Raw genomic sequence first — 19,459 nt, 5'->3', positions numbered from 1 at the left:
TTGCAAGAACTTTACAGAAAAGGAAGTGAATATGAACTGTGCTTAAACAGTGAGTATTTGGATACGTTTGTGGAGTTATAAGTAAGGAAGAAGTCCTTCCAGGCAGAATGAGGTAAGCTCATTTCAGAAAGGAAACCATAGGGCGTATGAGGGACATTCATAGGAACTTTGTAAGGAAAAGAGAGAAGCTCGATTTACCTAGGGTTTAGGGCAGAAGATAAAAAATAAAAATACATCAGGACAAAATTATCACTATATGTGTATTCTCAAGCTGTTCTCCCAAACGACCTTTTACTCCTATTACCAAAATATAAAAGAATTTCAACTTTTCAGGACTTAGCTTCTATCTCTTTATTATGTTGACTGGATAAATTATAGAAAATATCAGGACTGAAAGAATCTAGAATCACAGTTGAATACTTACATTGGAAAGGGAGAAACCTACTTGGGGTGAAGATTGGATCCAGGAAGGCAGAGGGATCCAGGGTCTCCAGGGACTGGGTTGGAGTAAAGGGGATAGGCATTGTGAGAGGAGGAGGAAAGGTGTCACCAAGGCAGCTGTGGGGCTGCAACTTCAGTGTTTGTTGGATGCACAACTGGAACCTATAAGAAAGGACTTATGCTTATTGATAATGCAATATTAATGGAAAGAAAATCATAAAGGACTTTTAATTCCAAACTAGAAAATTGCAGATTATGAATAATAAGTTTCAGAATGAGTTATGGATGCAGTGTGCTATGGCTGAAAGAACACTGAATTTGTATCAGAAGCACTGGGTTCATGCCTACCTCAGCCATTAATTACCTGTATGTAGACATTATTTAACTGGATCATATTTCTTCATACATACAGTTGATGTGAAAATTACAAGGACTGGAATTACATGAATTAATGTCTGTGAAAGTACTTTGTCTAATTTATTCTATAAATAAAACATATTTTTATTGTGGTGGTCATGCCATTATTATTTTCTGTGTTGAATCTCTTAAATGATCTTCACCAACTTCTTGGGATTCTGTTAAAATTATCAAGTAAGGGGGTCTCTTTTGCTAGCATATGGTTGAGTCCATGACCAAAGATTAGTTAGCGATCTCATCTCTCATATGCAATACCTGATTTCTGGTAGGCACATAACCTGGGAGAGGAGAGCAGCATCTCTTTAAAGATTATTATGTAAACTTCGGGAGCGAAAAGGCCTAAGTTCTAAGGACATCATTATAAACTGGAGTGTCCAGGTGGCAGGGGCCATCTTTCCCACCACATGGAGCAGTCCATCAGAAAGTAGAATCTGGAGACAAAGATGGAGATGGAGATAGAGGTAAGGAAACAGAGCAAAGGAGAGAGAGGAAGAAAAAGGGAGAGCTTCCTGTTGATAATCCTCTAATCTTTCATTCATCCAAGTACTTAAAGAATACCTCATGTACACTTGGGTGCTATTTCCGGAGAAGGAGCTCCTTTACCAAGTATGCCTAAGATCAATTTTTCTAAGTCATTTTCAGAGTTGTGCGGCTTCCCTCACCAATAAGTCAATCTCTGTAGGTTTAAAGAAACCACCAGTCAGAGAAGATGCATTGGGAGTGTGGGAAATCTTTAGCCCCTGCAGTAGATGTAGTACTGTGGTTTCCTGGGCTGTGCCTGCAGCACCTGGGACCTGGCAGCTAGGCTGGAATCACCAAGCACAGGGACCTTCAACATGGTTCTGTCTGAATACAATTTCTCAAACCAATAATTATATTTTACCGCTAGAATTTTTAAGGTCCAAAAGAACAATTTAACTTTGGGTTAATAAGAAAAAGTCACAGGCCAAGGAATTGAAAAGCAGTTTCCACCTAAAGTTTAGGGGCCTAAGGCTAGATATTCAGCATAATTACCAGTGCCTACATTATAGAAAGATGGAAATAGGATGACTACCATCCTCCTTATAATTGATAAACACAGGGTTTTAAATCTTGCTATTGTTGTTGTGGGTTTCCCCCATCCCCTAAACAGATGCTCCTCGACTTACGGATGGGTTTACATACCTATTAACCTATCGTAAATGGAAAATATTGTAAGTCAAAAATGCATTTAATACACCTAACTGCTCGAACAAGCTTAGACTCACCTATCTTAATTGTACTCAGAACGCTTAGTGTGGCTGACAGGGAGCTAAAGCTTGCTGCCACTGCCCAGCATTGCAAGAAAGCATCATTGTACCATAAATCTCTAGCCTAGGAAAAAAATCAGAATTCAAAATTCAAAGTACAGTTTCTACTGAAGGTGTGTGGCTTTCACACCATTCTAAAGTGAAAAATGGTAAGTTGAACCATCGTAAGTTAGGGAACTTCTTTACTCAAAATCAAAGATTTTGTATTAAATGCTTTCTAATTCATGACAGGAAAAAGTTAATATTTTATACTAAAACTGAGAGATTTATTGCCTTATTTTAATTTTAAAAAATAGTTATATGTTTTACGTTTTAGTAGCTGGTACAGCTATTACCGAATGTAATACTGAGAATGTGGGCATGTAATATGATTATTGTAAGAGTTTAGATTTTTGCACCAAAATTAAATCCAAAGCTAATTTATAGAATATGTAAATACCTAATTACATCTAAAGCTATTTACATATTCTGTAAATATGATATAAAACCTGAGTTTTGAATGACATGTATTGCAACAAAATGGGTACTAAATGTAAATAAACGCCAGTGATTTTTATTAAAGCCTCTAGAAAATCCAGACAATCTAGAAATTAGATATTTGGAGGATTTTCCATGTAAATTTTTTGGATATGCACTAAAGGTATTATAGCTGACGCATTTCCCCATTATCTTTCAAAAGTGTAATTTTATTCTAGTTTATATATACTAGTTTCAAAATGTTCTTGACACTAAGATACTTGAATTTATATTTGCTTTACAAAATAAAGTATGGCTTTTGACCTAGCAGTCAAAAGAATTTTTCAGGCAAAACTTCAAGTGCTTCAACATATTTTGTTTTGTTCTTTGTTATTTATATTAAAATGTAGAAATCATGTAGAAGTTGAGGTATTTCCTTTTTATATCCCCATGGAAGAGTAGGAAGCTTTCATATGCAGGGCTCAAATAAAATTGAAAATAAATTAGATTAAATACTATGTATGTAAATCAATATATTTGATTATAATATCCGATGTATTTGTAGATCAAAAAAAGCAATAAAATTATAAATTTTGAAGATTATACCTGGATTTAGCAATGTTGAGGCCCTGAATTAGATACAAATGAATCAATACATATGTTGTTACCCTTTTATCTAGAGGAGGAAAGTAAATAACAGTGAGAAAGTGAACAAGGGTAGAAAGCAGAAAAAGATAAAAAATGAACCTGAAAAATAAAAGAAGCAATCGCTTTTCATTTAAAAGTACTGAGAAAACTGTCTTAGTCTGTTCAGGCTGCCCTATAACAAAATACCTTGGACTGGGTAATTTATCAACAACAGAAATGTATTGCTCACAGTTCCATAGACTGGGAAGTCTAAATCAAGGTGGCGGCAGATTTGGTGTCCAGTGAGGTTCTGTTCCTTATAAAGAGTGCCTTCTGTATGTCCTCACATGGAAGGGTGGGCAAGCATGCTTCCTTAGGCCTCTTTTATAAGGGCACTGATTTCATCTGCACTGAATGAATGCAGGTATCTTTATTCAAAATTATTAGAAATTAATAGTAGTATGAATAATAATATAAAGCAGAATTGTTTTAACCCAAACAAAATTATATATATGTTCTTGTCATATAAATATGTATTAAAACATTGTGGTTGGACCAGACGGTGCTGAAATAAAATCATAATATATAATTTTGGAGTATTTTTTGATGATTTCTGTTTAAAATCAGGCCCTTCTCTCAGTAGTTGGCAATATGCACCAAGAGAAAATTAGTAGCTATTATAGACGAAATGTATGTGTCAGCCCATTATGTATGTGTCCCCCCTGAATTCATATGTTGAAATCTAATCTATAATGTGATGCTATTTCGAGGTGAGGCCTTTGGGAGGTATTAGGCCATGAGGGAAGATCCCTCATGAACGCAATTAGTACTCCTACAAGAAGAGTTTAGAGAGCTAGCCAGCTGTCTTTCCACCATGTGAGGATACACAAAGAAGTTTGCATTCTGCACCCTGGAAGAAAGTCCTCACCAGAGCCATGCTGGCGCCCCGATCTCAGACTTCCAGCATCTAGAGCTATGAGAAATAAATTTCCCTCATTTATAAGCCACCAGTCTATAGTACTTTTTTTATAGCAGGCAAACAGATTAAGACAGTAGCTAAAAACAGGAGCTTTTCAGGATATTAGAATGTAAATTAGCATTGGTCTCAAATTGAAGGTAAACTAAAATACAGGAACCGATTATTTACCAGACAACTGTAGAAATTATATTGCTATACAGAGTAAGATACTGTGAATGACTCTATAAACTCCGAAACGAGTAACCTGGCTACAAATCATTGGTGAAATCAATGTAATCTAAAAACAAAAGGAACCACATAGGATTTTAAAAAATTAATTCAGGAGTTTTATTGTTTGCATAATTTTCTATAAGGTATCCCAAAAGTCTTACTGCGGTTTTAAATTTTAGTAACCTTAAACTGCACTAAGAATCTTGGGACCTCTTATGTTTTACTTATTACATATTTTCTTGACATGAAAACAAATAAATAATTGTATTTTGTCAGAAATAAAGATCTTTAGTAGAAAAAGAATTTTCTATTACAGAACCAAGAAGTTAAGTAGGAACACAACACTGTTATAATTTGAGTGGAAATATCAATATAAAGCCATGCCTTACATACATATTTATCTAATAAAGTGTATTTTTGCCCTGGTCTTTTTCACTAAAGTAGATGAAAAGCAATGCCATTCCCACAATCCACCCTAATAAGCAGATTTTATTCTCTACTGTACATTTTTGCTAGCAGGAACCAGGGATACTTGGAGAAATGTCTAATTCCAAGTTTGGCACTGTAAGGCATAAGATAAGCAGAAATTTATTATATTAGAAAGCACTTAAGATAAACCTGATTTCAAAAAAGGGTATCAAGACAATTCAAGGTGGAAGGAATAATCTTTTCAACAAATGGTGCTAGAACAACTGGATATCATGCAAAAGAATGAAAATGGATCCCTGTCTCACATCATAGACAAAAATTAAGTCAAAATACATCATAGAATTGAATATAAGTGGTAAATTTACAAAACTCTTAGAAGATCACATAGGAATAAATCTTTGGGAACTTGAATGAAGCAATAGTTTCTTAGATATGACACCACATGCCTAAGTGACAGCAGAAAACACAGATAAATGGGACTTGATCAAAATGAAAAAGCTTTGTGCTTCAAAAGACACCATCAAAAAAGTGAAAACCCTCAGAATGTGAGAAAATATTTGCAAACCATGTATCTGATAAAGGTCTAGATACATAATGTATAAATAATTCTTACAACTCAACAATTAAAAGACAATAGCCCAAATTAAAAATGAGTAAGGAATTGAAATAGATACTTCTCCAAAGAAGGTATCAACATGGCCAAATGTCAATAAACTAACAAGGAATAGGCATGGATTACTGGCTCACCTTCCTCTCCTCTGTCAGGCATCTTGCTCAAGGATGTTTTTTGTAAAGGAGGTGTGGGGGATCAACAACCCTATTAGTTCCTTGATTTTCCAATATGGTTATTTCTCATTCTGTGTGTGACTCTGTCTATTATAATGCACGGAAGTCAGTCCATAGATATCACTTAGCACCCACTGGAAGGTTAAGACTCTTCCCCTACCTGAAAATTGAGTGCATAGACTTTCTCAAGACGATATACTATTTTATTTTATTTTATTTTATTTTAGATTCAGGGGTACATGTACAGGTTTGTTACATAGGTATATTGCATAATAGTGGGGTTTCGGCTTCTAGTGTACTCATCACTCAAATGGTGACTATTGTACCCAATAGGTAATTTTTCATCCCTCACCCTCGCCAAACCTCCCCACTTTTGGAATCCCCAAGGTCTATTGTTTCCATCCTTATGTCCATGTGTACCCAGTGTTTAGCTCCCACTTATAAGCAAGAACATGTGGTATTTTATTTTCTGTTTCTTAGCTATTTCACTTAAAATAATAGCCTCCAGCTCATCCATGCTGCTGCAAAGGACGAAAAGGATTTTATTCTTTTTCATAGCGGCCAGTATACTGTTTTCATTCCCTAATTGTAGGATGCTTATTCTCTGGGTGGCCTTAGGCTTTTCCTGAATTTCTCTTCCACATATCACAGATATTCTCGAAAGTCCAAAAATCCTGGAAGAGAAAAGGAGTTTACCCTGAATGAAGGCCACAGCAAAGTCTTGAGGAACAAAATGGAGAAGTGAAAATATATCCTCAGGTCTGCTGGTATGAACTGGAAACCCAGTGGACTAGTACAGACTGCAGGATTCATAAACAGGCTTTCTTGCTGTTGTTTGAGCCGGCTGCTGTGACTAGGAAGATCACCTTTCCCTGCCTCTCACTTCATCCATTTCCTTCACATCACAGTCTTGGGAAAAGGTTTTATGGAATAGATGGATGGATGAATAGGTAGATAAAGTAAACACATAGATTTGTACATCCGTAGGGAGAATGATAAGGAAATCCGCCTCTCGATAATCAAGGTGATAGAGGAGCTAGAAAGAAATTTAGGCAGATAGTGAGGGTAAAAGGAGTCCTCAGCAAGGCTTCCTTTTAACAAAAAGCAGAAACCATTTCTTTTCTAACAAAGAGCAGCCTGTAAAATTGAGCTGCAAACATAGATAAGCAAGCTGGAAGCTCGCCCTGGTAAATGCTGGCAGCTGTGCCAATAGAACAGGGCTACCTGGAAGCCAGGTATGTTCAACATGGAGGCTCCCTTTTGTCACCACGTATATAGTGAAGAACCAGGCAACATGATGCCAGCCAGGTAGGGAACCCATCTGCATAATAAAACACTAGGGTGGGGCAGCCAGCCTTTTTCCGCTCTATGCAAATGACACATCTGGTCCGACCAATCTTTTGTGCCCTATGTAAATCAGACACCGCCCCCCAAACTCATTTATAAAACCTCTGCATTTCACCAAGGAACTGGTAATGCATTTTCTCCAGGACCCCTCTCTTCTCTTCCTTTTGCTTGTTAAACAAACTTCTGCTCTGATCCTCACTGGTGTGTCGGCATCCTAGTTTTCCACAGCCATGGGACAATGAACCTCGGGTATCACCTCAGACAAACGATGCTGCTTCAAAAGTACTTCTATTTATTTAGTTAAAACCCAATCAGAATTATTCTTAATATTTTACTCGAACAACCCTTATGACTGTTTCACAGACCTTCAATTTAATATTTCTTTTTTTTTCTAAAATATACTGTGACTTCTCTGGATTTAAATGTATATTTGATTTCTTTTGAGACGTATATCGCCAGTTTTTTCTCTTGAAATAGACTTTTTTTCAGAGTAGATTCTCTGCTAAAAACTGAAGTAACCACTCCATTCCACTACAACCCCATAGGCAAAAATTATCATCCCCAGGTTCATACAGAAAATTGAAGTCTACAGAGGTTTTTTTTCCATACGTTGTACAGTGGCCAAGCTGAGATTTCAACCCTGATATCACTTGCTCTGAAGCACCAGCTCTTTGTCATGTAACAAGAAAGGCTTTGAGATGGTGTGTGTGAGTGTGCACACATGTGCATAAAAGGCCCTCCCTCCCCTATGAATCACAAAACAGCTACCAGAAGGAGTGGGGTTAAGGAGAATTTTGCATTGATTTACAAGCAAAAGAAAAACCATGAAATTGATGTGGCCCCAGTTTCTGGCTGGCATTTGTTATTCTCAGGTCTTCCTTCATGCAGATCTTGAATGAACAATGAGGGCAGTATACCAATATTTCTGAAGGTGAGGCTTTTTTCCACAGCAACAGCCCTCATGAAATTGCAACCAATCACATCTGGGATGACGTAGCCATTCTAATATGTTTTATTTTCTCCCATGGCACTATCGTCATCTGACATTTTGGGTTGCACTTGTTTGCATGTCTGATTCTAGCTGGTATACAAGTAAGTTCCTAGATATCAGAGGTGTTCATTTGTATTTCTAGAGCATATCACAGTATCTGACACAGAGTAGTGCTAGATAAATGCATTTGGATTCAAATTAAATGTTTCTATCTCTTGAAAAATGGCAGTAGATGGTGCATTGTATACATGACTCAAATGGAATCTTTTACACCTCTAGGCCTGGGAGGTCAGCTTTATGAAAAACTTCAAAATTTAAACAAGTGATAGTAATCCTGTTTTGTCCTTATCCATTATCCTTCATGTTTGTTTTGCTCACCATTCCTTCCCATGGGAAGCTGCTGAATATAAACGTGTAAAATAGTTAAGAAAAAAAATCATAAACAAAATGAAACCAAATATAATGTATGGTTATTTACATAGGTTTTCTCAAGTCAACTAATAAATAATACAGACAATTTGAAATGAGTTCACATTGATAAGACTTGACATTCATCTTTTTTTCCAGCTGTCACCAACAGTGATCTACTTGTGCTTTATCAAGTCCACATATAACTAGCCTCAATATATTAATCCCATGATATTAAGGAGAAATGAAGAACAATCTTTGGTTGAATTACATGAGACAAATCAGTTCAAAAACAACAAGCTATTTAGGAACAAGTTTCTCCTGGGATTCTCATGCTGTAGTTTCTGAGCCAGTATCACTGTATGTTCTCTATAATCCAATTTCTTTTAAAATGGCTTTCGGCTCCCTTTTTTGTGCACTATTGATGTTAAGCATGAAGGAATGCAAACACTTGCACCATCAAAAGCAAATAGCATCTTACCACCCGGAATGCCCTGGCATGAGTCCACGCAAACAAGATTTAACTCTTGAGAATGGCAGTGGGTAGATAGAATTAGTGGGTGGTCTTTCCAGAAAAATGGCTTATAAACTTTATTGAAATAGTAATTTAGTGCCTTGGTATCAGCAGTTGTCTGCCAGTTATTGGTATCTTAACTGTTATATTAAAACAAAATTCAAGACATTAAATAGAGAATTTTAATGCAATGCTCACAATTTTTCAAATTATAATTTTTTTAAGCCAGGAAAATTTTGATAATTACTGATAATTTGCATTACTGACCTACCAACACTTTACTTTTTTGATATGGCTTACTTTCTAGTGTGACTCCTAGGCAAGAAATGCAGCTTGTTTGGCCCATATCACTCAAGGATATCTAACTGTATTTGTGGAATCTTCTATAAGTCCAGCCAAGACACTCATTGACTATTTTAAACATCTACCTGATAACAAATAAACTCACCAATTATAAGAACCACTACTATATCCTACATAGTCAATGCTCTACTCAAAATTGCTGTTTTATAAAGGCTTATTTTACTCATGATCTAAGGGGGAAAATAAGATGTTCTGGATTAGATTCTTTATAAATTTTGATGGTGAGTTATCTATTAGCCATGCATTTTCCCACTTGCCAAACAATGTCATTTCTCTGTTTAAATCACACAAATTGCAGCAATGTTCACACCAGACTGAGTCTGTCAAGTGATATGAAAGTAACAGGATAATTTCCAGCTTAAAAACACAAGCTATTTTGCATTTTTCTAACGTCATGTGATATATTTATGAAAAAAAAGCTTCTATTTTTCTTTATTTCTTATAACTATGCTAAACAACAAACCTTGTGTTATATTCTCGATCCTTTAATCACTTTTTGGCACAGAACACTCTACAGAGCTATTTAACGTAGCCCTAATTTCTCTTTCCCTGATGCCTGGAAAAGTAGAAGTTCCTCCAGTGGTTGTGTATCTCTCAAATCCCTCAGTCATTCCCAGTACAATGTGTCAGTCCCATTACTGATCACATCTTCCAGTCAGGCTCTGAATGAGAAATCTTTGCAGATATTTCTTTGGCATAATGATTTCAATTCCTTTAAATATATACCCAGAAGTGGGATTGCTGGAACATATAGTAATTCTATTTTGACTTTTCTGCAGAAACTCCACGCTTTTCAATAATGGCTATATTATTTTTCCTCCAACAGTGCACAATTGTTCCCTTTTCTCTACATCCTCACGGGTACTTGTTATCTTTCCTCTTTCATCTTTTTGATGACAGCCATTCTATCAGGTGTTAGGCAATACCTTTTTGCGGTTTTAAATTGCATTTCCCTGATGATTAGTGATGACTAGCATTTTTTCATGTTATCTGTTGGCCACGTGTATGTCTTTTTCTGAGATATGTTTATTTCAATCCTTTGCCCATTTTTAAATTGGGTTCTTTGTTTTCTAGTAATTGAGTTGTTTGAGTTCCTTATATATTTTGGATATTAGCCCCCTATCAGAGTATGGTTTACAAATATTTTCTCCCAGTCTGTGGGTTGGCTCTATTCAGTGTTGCCTTTGCTGTGCAGAAGCTTTAGAATTAAAAACAGCATGTCACAGAGATATCTGCATTCCCAAGTTCATTGCAGCATTATTCATAATAGCTAAGTTATGGAACCACCGCAGGTGTCCATCATTGGATCAATGCATAGACAAAATGTGGTATATATACACAATGGAATACTATTTAGCCTTTAAAAAGAAGAAAATTCTGTCATTTGCAACAATGAACCTGGAGGATATTATGCTGAAATAAATAAGCAGGCACAGAAAGACAAATAGTGCACAATCTCACCTATATTTGAAATCTAAAAAAGTCAAACTCATAGAAGTAAAGAATAGAATGGTGGTTACCAGAGGCTGGGGGAAGGGGGACTAATGAAGAAAGAGAATATGTTGGTCAAAATGTACAAAATTTCAGTTAGACAGAAGGAATACATATGTTTCAGTGATCTATTGCACAAAACAGTGACTATAATAAATAATAATGCATTGTATATTTCAATAACTAAAAAAGTAGATTTTAAGTGTTTTTACCACAAAAAAAGTATGATTGGTGGTGGATTTGTTAACTTGCTTGATTTAATCATTCCATAAAATAAAAATATATCAAAACATCATATTGTACCCCATAAATATACAATATATACAATTATTATTTGTTATTTAAAACATTTTTTAAATTAAATTTTAAAAATTAAATTGTATTTAAAATTAATTTAAATTAAAATTTTTGATCTTATTGCTTGATAAAAGCAATAAGGTTCTGGATATACCATATGCAAACTCACTTTCAGACACTGTGACAGTAGGGGTCAAAAGATGTGCTACCTTTCCTCACCCATCATAAGGGCCACAGATGACACTCCTATAACAAAAGACAAGGTAACAAGAGAAAAGCATAACAGATGTATTAACTAAAATTTTAAGTGACACAGGAGCCTCCAGGAATAGAGGCCTAAAGACCCAGGAAGAGGAATTCTGGTTTCTGTGTCTTGCTTCAAGGGAGAAAGAATGGCAGAAGACAGGAGGAGGAGACAAGGTCAGAGAGACATTGCTTCTGAGGTGCTACCAGTCTCCTTCAGTTCAAAGTACCCAACATGCCAAAGCGCCATATTTAGGGTAGCATGATCTGAGTCCCTATAACCCTATGAGTAGTTTACAACCAGTGGAGTATTTGAAAAAAAGATTAAGGAAAATAAAAATCTGAAGAGTGGACTCCACTTTTTACATTAACTAGGTCGTTGATGGGCTCTTTGGAGAAACCCTCAACATCACTTGAGTCTTATTGATTCTATATCAAGACGGTTGATAATATCTTAGCATTATAGTATTGTTTCAATTTCACAACACATCCATTAAGCTCACTTATTAAGTTCTATGAGAAAATGATTTCTTGACCTTGAAACACTTAAGAAACAACAACAACAACGAAAAACAAACAAACAAAAACATTGCCACTTCACACGTTTCATTGAACACAGAAATCCTGAAAGATGGACCAGAGATTTCTCCCTTAGCCAGGCAGAAGTCTTAGGCAGAGAGAAAACACTCAATGTCAGGAAAATGAGGCTCTTTTTTCCTTAATATCTTAGCATTTTAATGTGAGTTTCTCAAAAAGATGAGGAAAAAAGCTCAAAGCATTTTAAAATGCTCAAGTATTTACACAGTAATTATTCCAGCATGCGAGAAAAAGAGAAAACTGTGTTGTTTCTAGTTATTGTATCCAGCCTTCCCACTCGCCCTTGGAAATTATCTCCAAGGCTATATGAACTCCGTTTCACAGCTAAAAACCCAGCTTTTAAGAGCTTTCCCTAAAATGACATACCAGGTAATTTAGAGTGTGGATGTCAGATCCCTTTTGTCACACTCCAAAGCAGATTGTCTTTCTATTCTACCTTTGTGTAAACTCTTGAAAGGTATTGGTAAGTAAAGTGACATAATTTAATACTAATTATCCTAAATTGTCTTACTCATCTGCACCACACTGTCTCCAATCCTGCAATATTTGGAATTAAATCCTGATTCCAAGGCTAAAATCCAATGTATGGTTTTGCTCTATGAATTCTGCATTCTCCTCTCATCTGCGTCTTCCCCACAAAATACAGATGCCCAAAAAGAAAGCAGTGGAGATGGGCATAGTTCTCTAATTGAATCAGTCATTTCTCTACATGTTGGTCTGATCTACAGCACTGAATTTCTGACTGGCTCACTCTGTCTGGATTCTGAGGGATTACCTGGCTCTCAAGACTGCAGGCTGCTTGCCTTAAACTCATGCCCATAACCTGACCCTCAGAGACATTAGAATGCTGTCTGTATCTTCTTGGCACTGGATCCTTCTCCCACTGGCCTGGCCAGCCTCTTTCACCTGCATTCTTCCAGACCTGATTCATTGCTTATCCTTGTTCTAGCTGAAGGAGTTTAGAACATGCCACCCCAAAATATGCTGTTTTGGTATACTTATTACTTTGAGCTGAAGGCACTAGAAAACAGCAAATGCAACGAGAGGCTTTCTTTGAGCTTCCCTCATCCACCTAAAGACAGATTCTCCAAAAAGAACTTCATCATTACCATCAGTCACCTCCCTGGAAGTTTCATTAACCAAGGAAGATGAACTTTTATCACAGGAGAGGGAGACTAGGAATTGACACCATGCCCAGGTAAACTTTCTCACAAACTACCATTGATTATCCTAAAGACCCATTCTTCTTTCCCCAAAATCATTCCCTCTCCCCTAAGTTGCCTCCATTCCCCTTACCCTCTCCCCTATAAAGAGGGTATATAAGCTCCTAAATCTCACTAGGTTTTTGAGTATTCACTTTTCTTTCCTGTGATGCCACTTAGTTCATAATTAATTTGTAGACCTTTTCTCCTGTTAACCTGCCTGTTGTGAGTTTATTTCATAGATTCACTTACCAAATGTTTAGAAGGTAAAGGGAGAGTCTTCACTCCTTTACACAGTGTTTCTACAATTCAGAGGTTACAAACACCTCTAGACTTTAGACAGATAGTATAAATGAATGAAGCTAAGCAGACAGACCAAAGTGCACTGGAGCATGACTGCTGGCCTCAGAGTCTAGAGCAGGAGGAAGCTACTACTGTGAAGTATTTCCAGAATATAGACCCAGTGTTATCAGCTGCACTGATTTTTAAGAGAAGATAGATATCCTGATTTTTTTAAATGTGAAATTGGTAACTAATTGGTATGGTCTGAATGTTTGTGCCCCTCCCAAATTCATATGTTGAAACATAACCCCCTGTGTGGTAGTATAAGGAGGTAGGGATATTGGGAGGTGATTAGGTCACAAGGGTGGAACCCTCATGAATGGAATTAGTGCCCTTATAAAAAAGACCCCAGAAAGCTAGCTCACCCTCCCACCATGGGAGGACACCATGAGAAGACAGCCATCTATGAGGAAGCAGGTCCTCCCCAGACACTGAATCAGCCAGCACCTTGATCTTGGACTTCTCAGTCTCCTGAAGTGGGAGACATAAATACTTGTCATTTATAAGACACAGTTTTTGGTATTTCTGTGTTATTTTATAGCATCCCAAATAGACTAAGACACTAATCAAGTGGTATTTCAAAGCATTATGTGGACACACAATACAACCAGACATTCCCCACCGTGATTCTGTTTATGACTTCTGCCTCTGATAATTGCTCAGCCCTGCTTAGAAAGTATAATTCTCACAATTTTAAATGCCTTACTTGCAAAAAGAGAGGTGAGACAATGACATGGATTGGTGTTGGAGAATTAATGATGGAAAGCTTTGATAATCACATCAACGTATGACAAAAGTAATCTACCCAAAGTAGCAATGGGAGACAGTTCTCCATGTGTCTCTCATATTTAAAGACATTAACAGCCTTTTTTGCAGATCACTTGTTCAAGAATATTTGTATAGCATGGGGGTCCCCAACCCCCAGGCCATGAACCAGTACTGGTCTGTGGCCTGTTAGGAACCTCCTGGCACAGCAGGAGGTTAGCGGCAGGCAAGGGAGCATTACCACCTGAGCTCCGCCTCCTGTCAGATCAGCCATAGATTCTCACAGGGGCATGAACCCTATTGTGAGCCATGCATGAAGGGATCTAGGTTGCTTGCTCCTTATGAGAACCTAATGCCTGATGATCTGAAGTGGAACAGTTCTATCTCAAAATCCACCCTATCAACCATCCATGGAAAAATTGTCTTCCATGAAACCAGTCCCTGGTGCCAAAACGGTTGAAGACTGCTGATCTAACACACAGCCTTGGAGGATACAGATGGAGGCCCTCCCTGGAGCAACACACAGGAGTGCTAATGGTCTGTTATGGAATAGTCACATTTTCTAAGTTCAGTTTCCTCTTACATAATATAACCTTTTGCACTATTTGTGTTACTCTGATAACTGTGGCTCAGGAAACCAGTGAAGATGCTAATACCCTGGTTATTGTTATTGCTGTAAGTAGTAAAGTCCTTGGTCTCTGACCCAGGTGTTTCATGAGTTTTCCTAGTATGCATAAAACAGTGGTAGACTAATATATAAAGCTCCAAATGGGATAAAATCTCAGATTCTCTATAGTTCTCGAAAACTGATACTTGTTTTTTCTTTAAATTCTAGCTATAGTAGCTGCTCTAAAATGAACAGTCTAGAATCTTCTTCCATACTGTTTACCACATTTATCTGAATCAATATATTTCTCCTTTGCTTTTGAAAGTACAACAATGCCTTATTCTCCATCAAAACAGTCATGAACTTTCATCATTTCAAACACCTAAATCTCTTTCTATCTCATTGTTTTTATCTATTTTAGGCCTCCATCTTCACCTTCAGACAATAGCTTGGTGCTTACCAATAAAGCAGAATGACTAGTAGGTAGACTGTCAATCTATGCTGCCTGAGTTTCAAACTGTGTTTTTCTACCTATTGGTTGTATTACTCTGGACAAGTTATTCAATCAATACATGCCTCAGTTTTCTTATCTATAAAATGGGGATAGTAATAGTAATTAACTCCGAGAATGATCTGCAAATTAAATCAGTTTACACATTTCATGTCTTTAGACTAGTATGTGGTTTATAGTAAGAAAGTAATACATGCCACCAATGATTATTCCGTTGAATATTTTTTGAAAAATTCTGTTAAGTTCTGACTTTAAATGCAGGTTGTTTGTGATTTACAGTCTGTATATTAGGAAGCTGAATGATAATTTAGGGCTAAAAATGTGCTTGGTCCTTTCACAGTTCAAATCCTCAATAGATTAGAAAAACATTTTTTATAAACTTTCTGTTTTGAAAAAACAAACACCTCATATCCCAGTCTTCTACAAATGACATGAACCAAGCATCAACCCCTCTCCAGTCAAAATGTAAATATACAACTGTACTACAAAGTTTAAAACAAAGTATCATATAACTCTTCCACTGATGACTGTGTTCACTCAGGATGCTTAAATATTATCACATAAATATTAGAAGTTCTCTTCACAGCCCTACTAAAAAAAGTCAATCCACCAAATATTACTTGTCTGAAGCAATGTTTCCATTGCTGTTTTCACTATGCTATGCCATTTCTCTTAGTGGCCTCAGATAACATCCCCTGATTTTCTAAGAGCTGTCCTTTCTATTTTTCTAAGCCTGTGAAAATTAAAATAAAACTTCCAAAGGGGTAAAGCAAAAGAGAAAAAGCTACAAAAATCTGGTTTGATTTTCCTACGCTTTCCTCCCTCCCTATATTCAAGCAGCTAATCTCCTCTCAAACACTACAATAGAGCAGCTAGACATAAAGAAAAGGAGATAAAATTGGCCAGCCAGTACATTGTTCTTGCTAATCTGGACCATTTACATAAGGGTTAGAAGGCTTGTTTCATCATTTAAACAGGCTTAAAAGCCTCTTTGCAAATGAGATTTAGTTCCTACAAAAGAATGAATTCTAGCTATTTGGTGAGTTTCTGCTAGACCAGCACTGGGAGCTGACTTGGCAGTAACTACAAGCTACTTCTTTGGCCACATACAGTATATGCAAAGATTGCTTCCAGCTGCCAAAACTGAAAGTGTCAAGCTGATTAAATTCTTTCCAGGAGGTGAACAGGATAAGGGGCAGGTTACGAGGTCAATAATATCAGATCTTAAACTGTACCTGGCCAAACTCTTCCTCTATGCAGGTGCTTTAAAAGTGGCTTTGAATGTTCAGAGCCGTTAAATTTTCTTTGAAAGAGAATGGAATGGTGGACAGTGAATGAAATTCAGAGACAGAAGACATAAAATAGTCTCAAGCTGTGAAGTGAAGACAATCTAAACTCTTTGATTCATTGTTGGTCTGAGTGGCACTGGGCACAGGATAAACTGCATAACTAACTCCCTTGCCAATATTAGCACAAAAGATCACTGGAAGGAAAAGATGTTCTTAACACAGAAGAGTACAATCTTTGTAGCAAAATCTTAGATTTTAAAAATCAAGATCATGTTTATATATACTATACCTATTATGTCTTTTACCTGGCACACCTTGAACAGATGTTCAGTGTGACCTTGGCCTGAGGCTCAGCAGGGTAAGTAGGACGGCCTTGGTTAAATTTGCTCCCAGAAGGTACCAGGGTTGTTACTCCCTCCATTCTTAAATCATTAAGATCCTCTGTAACAACACAAACAATTACAGAGAAAAAAATTAACTCTAGTGGAATTAAGGAGAAAAATTCATATTTTCAGGTATCTGCCATTAGTTTGTTAAGCAAAACAATATATATCCCCTTTGCAAAAATCTAACTACATATATCAATTATTTTTCAAATTATTTCTAGACGTAGTTGGAGACAAATTATGTGTGAAGATTTACAAGAGACAAAACGGTGACAGACTGAATATATGGAGAGTGGGCAGAGCACTTATGACCACAGACCACTGACACACAAACTCTGCCATACCCACTGGGGAAGCCAAACTATAACCTCTGCAGCAATCAGCCCTAAATAGTCAGGACTTGGTCAATGACTGCCAGCTCTCCTATATTTTTCCTTTGTTCTCAACTCAGAACCAACCACACAAAACCAAATATGTTTCAAAACCAATTGCATAAATCCTCCGTTTCTAACGAGTCTGCTTCCAGCTTCCCCATCAACAACCTCCAATCAAAATATAACTGATGTCTTCCCCTTTTTCACTCTCAATGTTTGCTTTCTACCTTCACCTGGGGAGGAAAACAGTAAACCTGAATAGTCATGCTCCAAAGGTTTACTGAAGCCCACTTCTATTTTTCCCAGGTCCTTAATCAAGAATGAAAATAACTAAATTTTCTCTTGAGATTCAGCTCTGTTACAATATGTATATGATCTCCTACTTTTTCAGAGAACAAGGAAGCTTGTAAAAAGGATTCCAATTACTTGCTCTCAGCTTTAGCACTAAAGATACATAAAGTTTCAAAAGATAAATCATAATTTTTACAAAAATCTAATTCATTATTGAAGGCATAACGTATGTGAGGAGGAAAATCACCGTCTTCTGATTACTAAAGATCATAAAAACATCCTAGATACCTCAAAAAACAATCAGGAGGATTGCACGTTTTAATTGGATATTACAAATGAGTGTCAAATAAATTGTTCCTGGGATGGTGACAACTCAGTCTAAATCATGAACCGGCCTTCTGGAATCTGAAGAAGCCTTGTCAACAGGCTTCTTCCATAGGCATCCCAAGTGAAAGCCTTGTTGTCCACTTGTACATAAGCAAACTGGAAAAACACTTAGGGTTTTAACTCAACTTCATGGGAGTCATCAAAAACTTATCACCTTGACCTGGTTACCAAGGCTTATTCCCCTTGTTTAAGAGCCTAGGTGCCAATTCAAAACCTGGTGCTTCTGCAGAGCTAATTACAGGCTCCTCCCTCTTGATCTCATGATTCCTCATGCAATACAGCCATTACTACTCCCTCTGAACACACACTTTTCAACCAGCATTAAACACTCATGAGAGTCTGTTACTCTCTTCCTCTCACATTACTGTTCACCACTAGAACACCCTATTTTTGCTACTCTCCTGCCCCTACCAGAAGAAGTTAACCCGTGATTTCCCTACCGCAGTTAGGAAACTTTCTGCACTTCAGTATTTTTAAGAACTGCCATTGAAAACCATGACCCAATATTATTTGTTGCTGGATCATATTTCAGAACTTTAAACTAGAGGTTATCAAGCAGAGTATGCTACCACTAATTTGTTTGACTATGAAATATAGTCCTCTATCGGAGGTAAAATTGGTCCAGATGGCAGAAATATTGTACGTACTCAACTTCATGGGAGTCATCAAAAACTTGTCCAGTTTGTTAACTGGACAACGACCTCAGAGTAAATATATATACAGGTACAATTTAAAAAAAATACATGACTTTGGCATGCTCTGAAAACAAAGGGTTTCCTAACTCTGCTAGAACCTCCATCAAACATAGAGAAGATGTTTAAAACACTTTTAGATATACTCCTGCTCCATACAGAGGTAGTTTATTATAAAGATTGAAGCTAATGAAAATATAAACAATACAGAAGCTAAAAGAAATGTTCTAATAGAATATTTTGCTAAAGAAGCAGCCTTAATCAAGGTTATGAACCTATCTAAAATTTTAGAGAATAAATCTCTAGAGTACTTATAAGACACCATTATAAAATATCAATATTTAGCCCCTAATTCTGAAAAAAAAAAAAAGAAAAGAAAAAAAAGTTCTAGCTTTACTCAGATAATCTCTGGCATTTTTGGTGGCACCAGATGGCTTCAAATGAATACTAATTAAATTCCTCCATGAAATGACTCATCATGGTACAGATAAACTGGTTACAATCTTAAATCTTCAGAGTAGACAGCTGACTGGAGACTTTCAGAGGGAGATAATGACCTCAGAGAGTAGACAGCTTCTGCCCACCATATTGGATCAAGATCTCTGGTGTAACTGCTATTTTGTTTTTTATCTACTTAATTATAGCCATTCTCATTTTCTAAAGACCCCTGGTAGTTACCCACCCACAATGACTCTTTTTCTCTTTCATTTTATTCTTATTAAAATTTC

The 19,459-nt window shown here is 36.7% G+C and overlaps 1 protein-coding gene across 4 annotated transcripts in view; it reads right to left on the bottom strand.

Annotated features, from left to right (window-relative positions):
• Positions 1–19,459, bottom strand: part of C8H8orf34 (chromosome 8 C8orf34 homolog) — a 481,071-nt gene that overhangs the window by 161,671 nt on the left and 299,941 nt on the right. For all 4 annotated transcript variants that reach the window (XM_024344934.3, XM_009455317.5, XM_009455316.5 and 1 more), the window contains 1 exon segment: positions 16,907–17,042. In XM_024344934.3, the coding sequence (XP_024200702.2) occupies positions 16,907–17,042 (136 nt within the window).

This window comes from Pan troglodytes, chromosome 7 (genome assembly GCF_028858775.2).
Source record: "Pan troglodytes isolate AG18354 chromosome 7, NHGRI_mPanTro3-v2.0_pri, whole genome shotgun sequence".
Lineage (NCBI taxonomy): Eukaryota > Metazoa > Chordata > Mammalia > Primates > Hominidae > Pan > Pan troglodytes.
The sequence above is the reverse complement of the archived record's forward strand: the minus strand, read 5'-3'. Positions and strand labels throughout refer to the sequence as shown.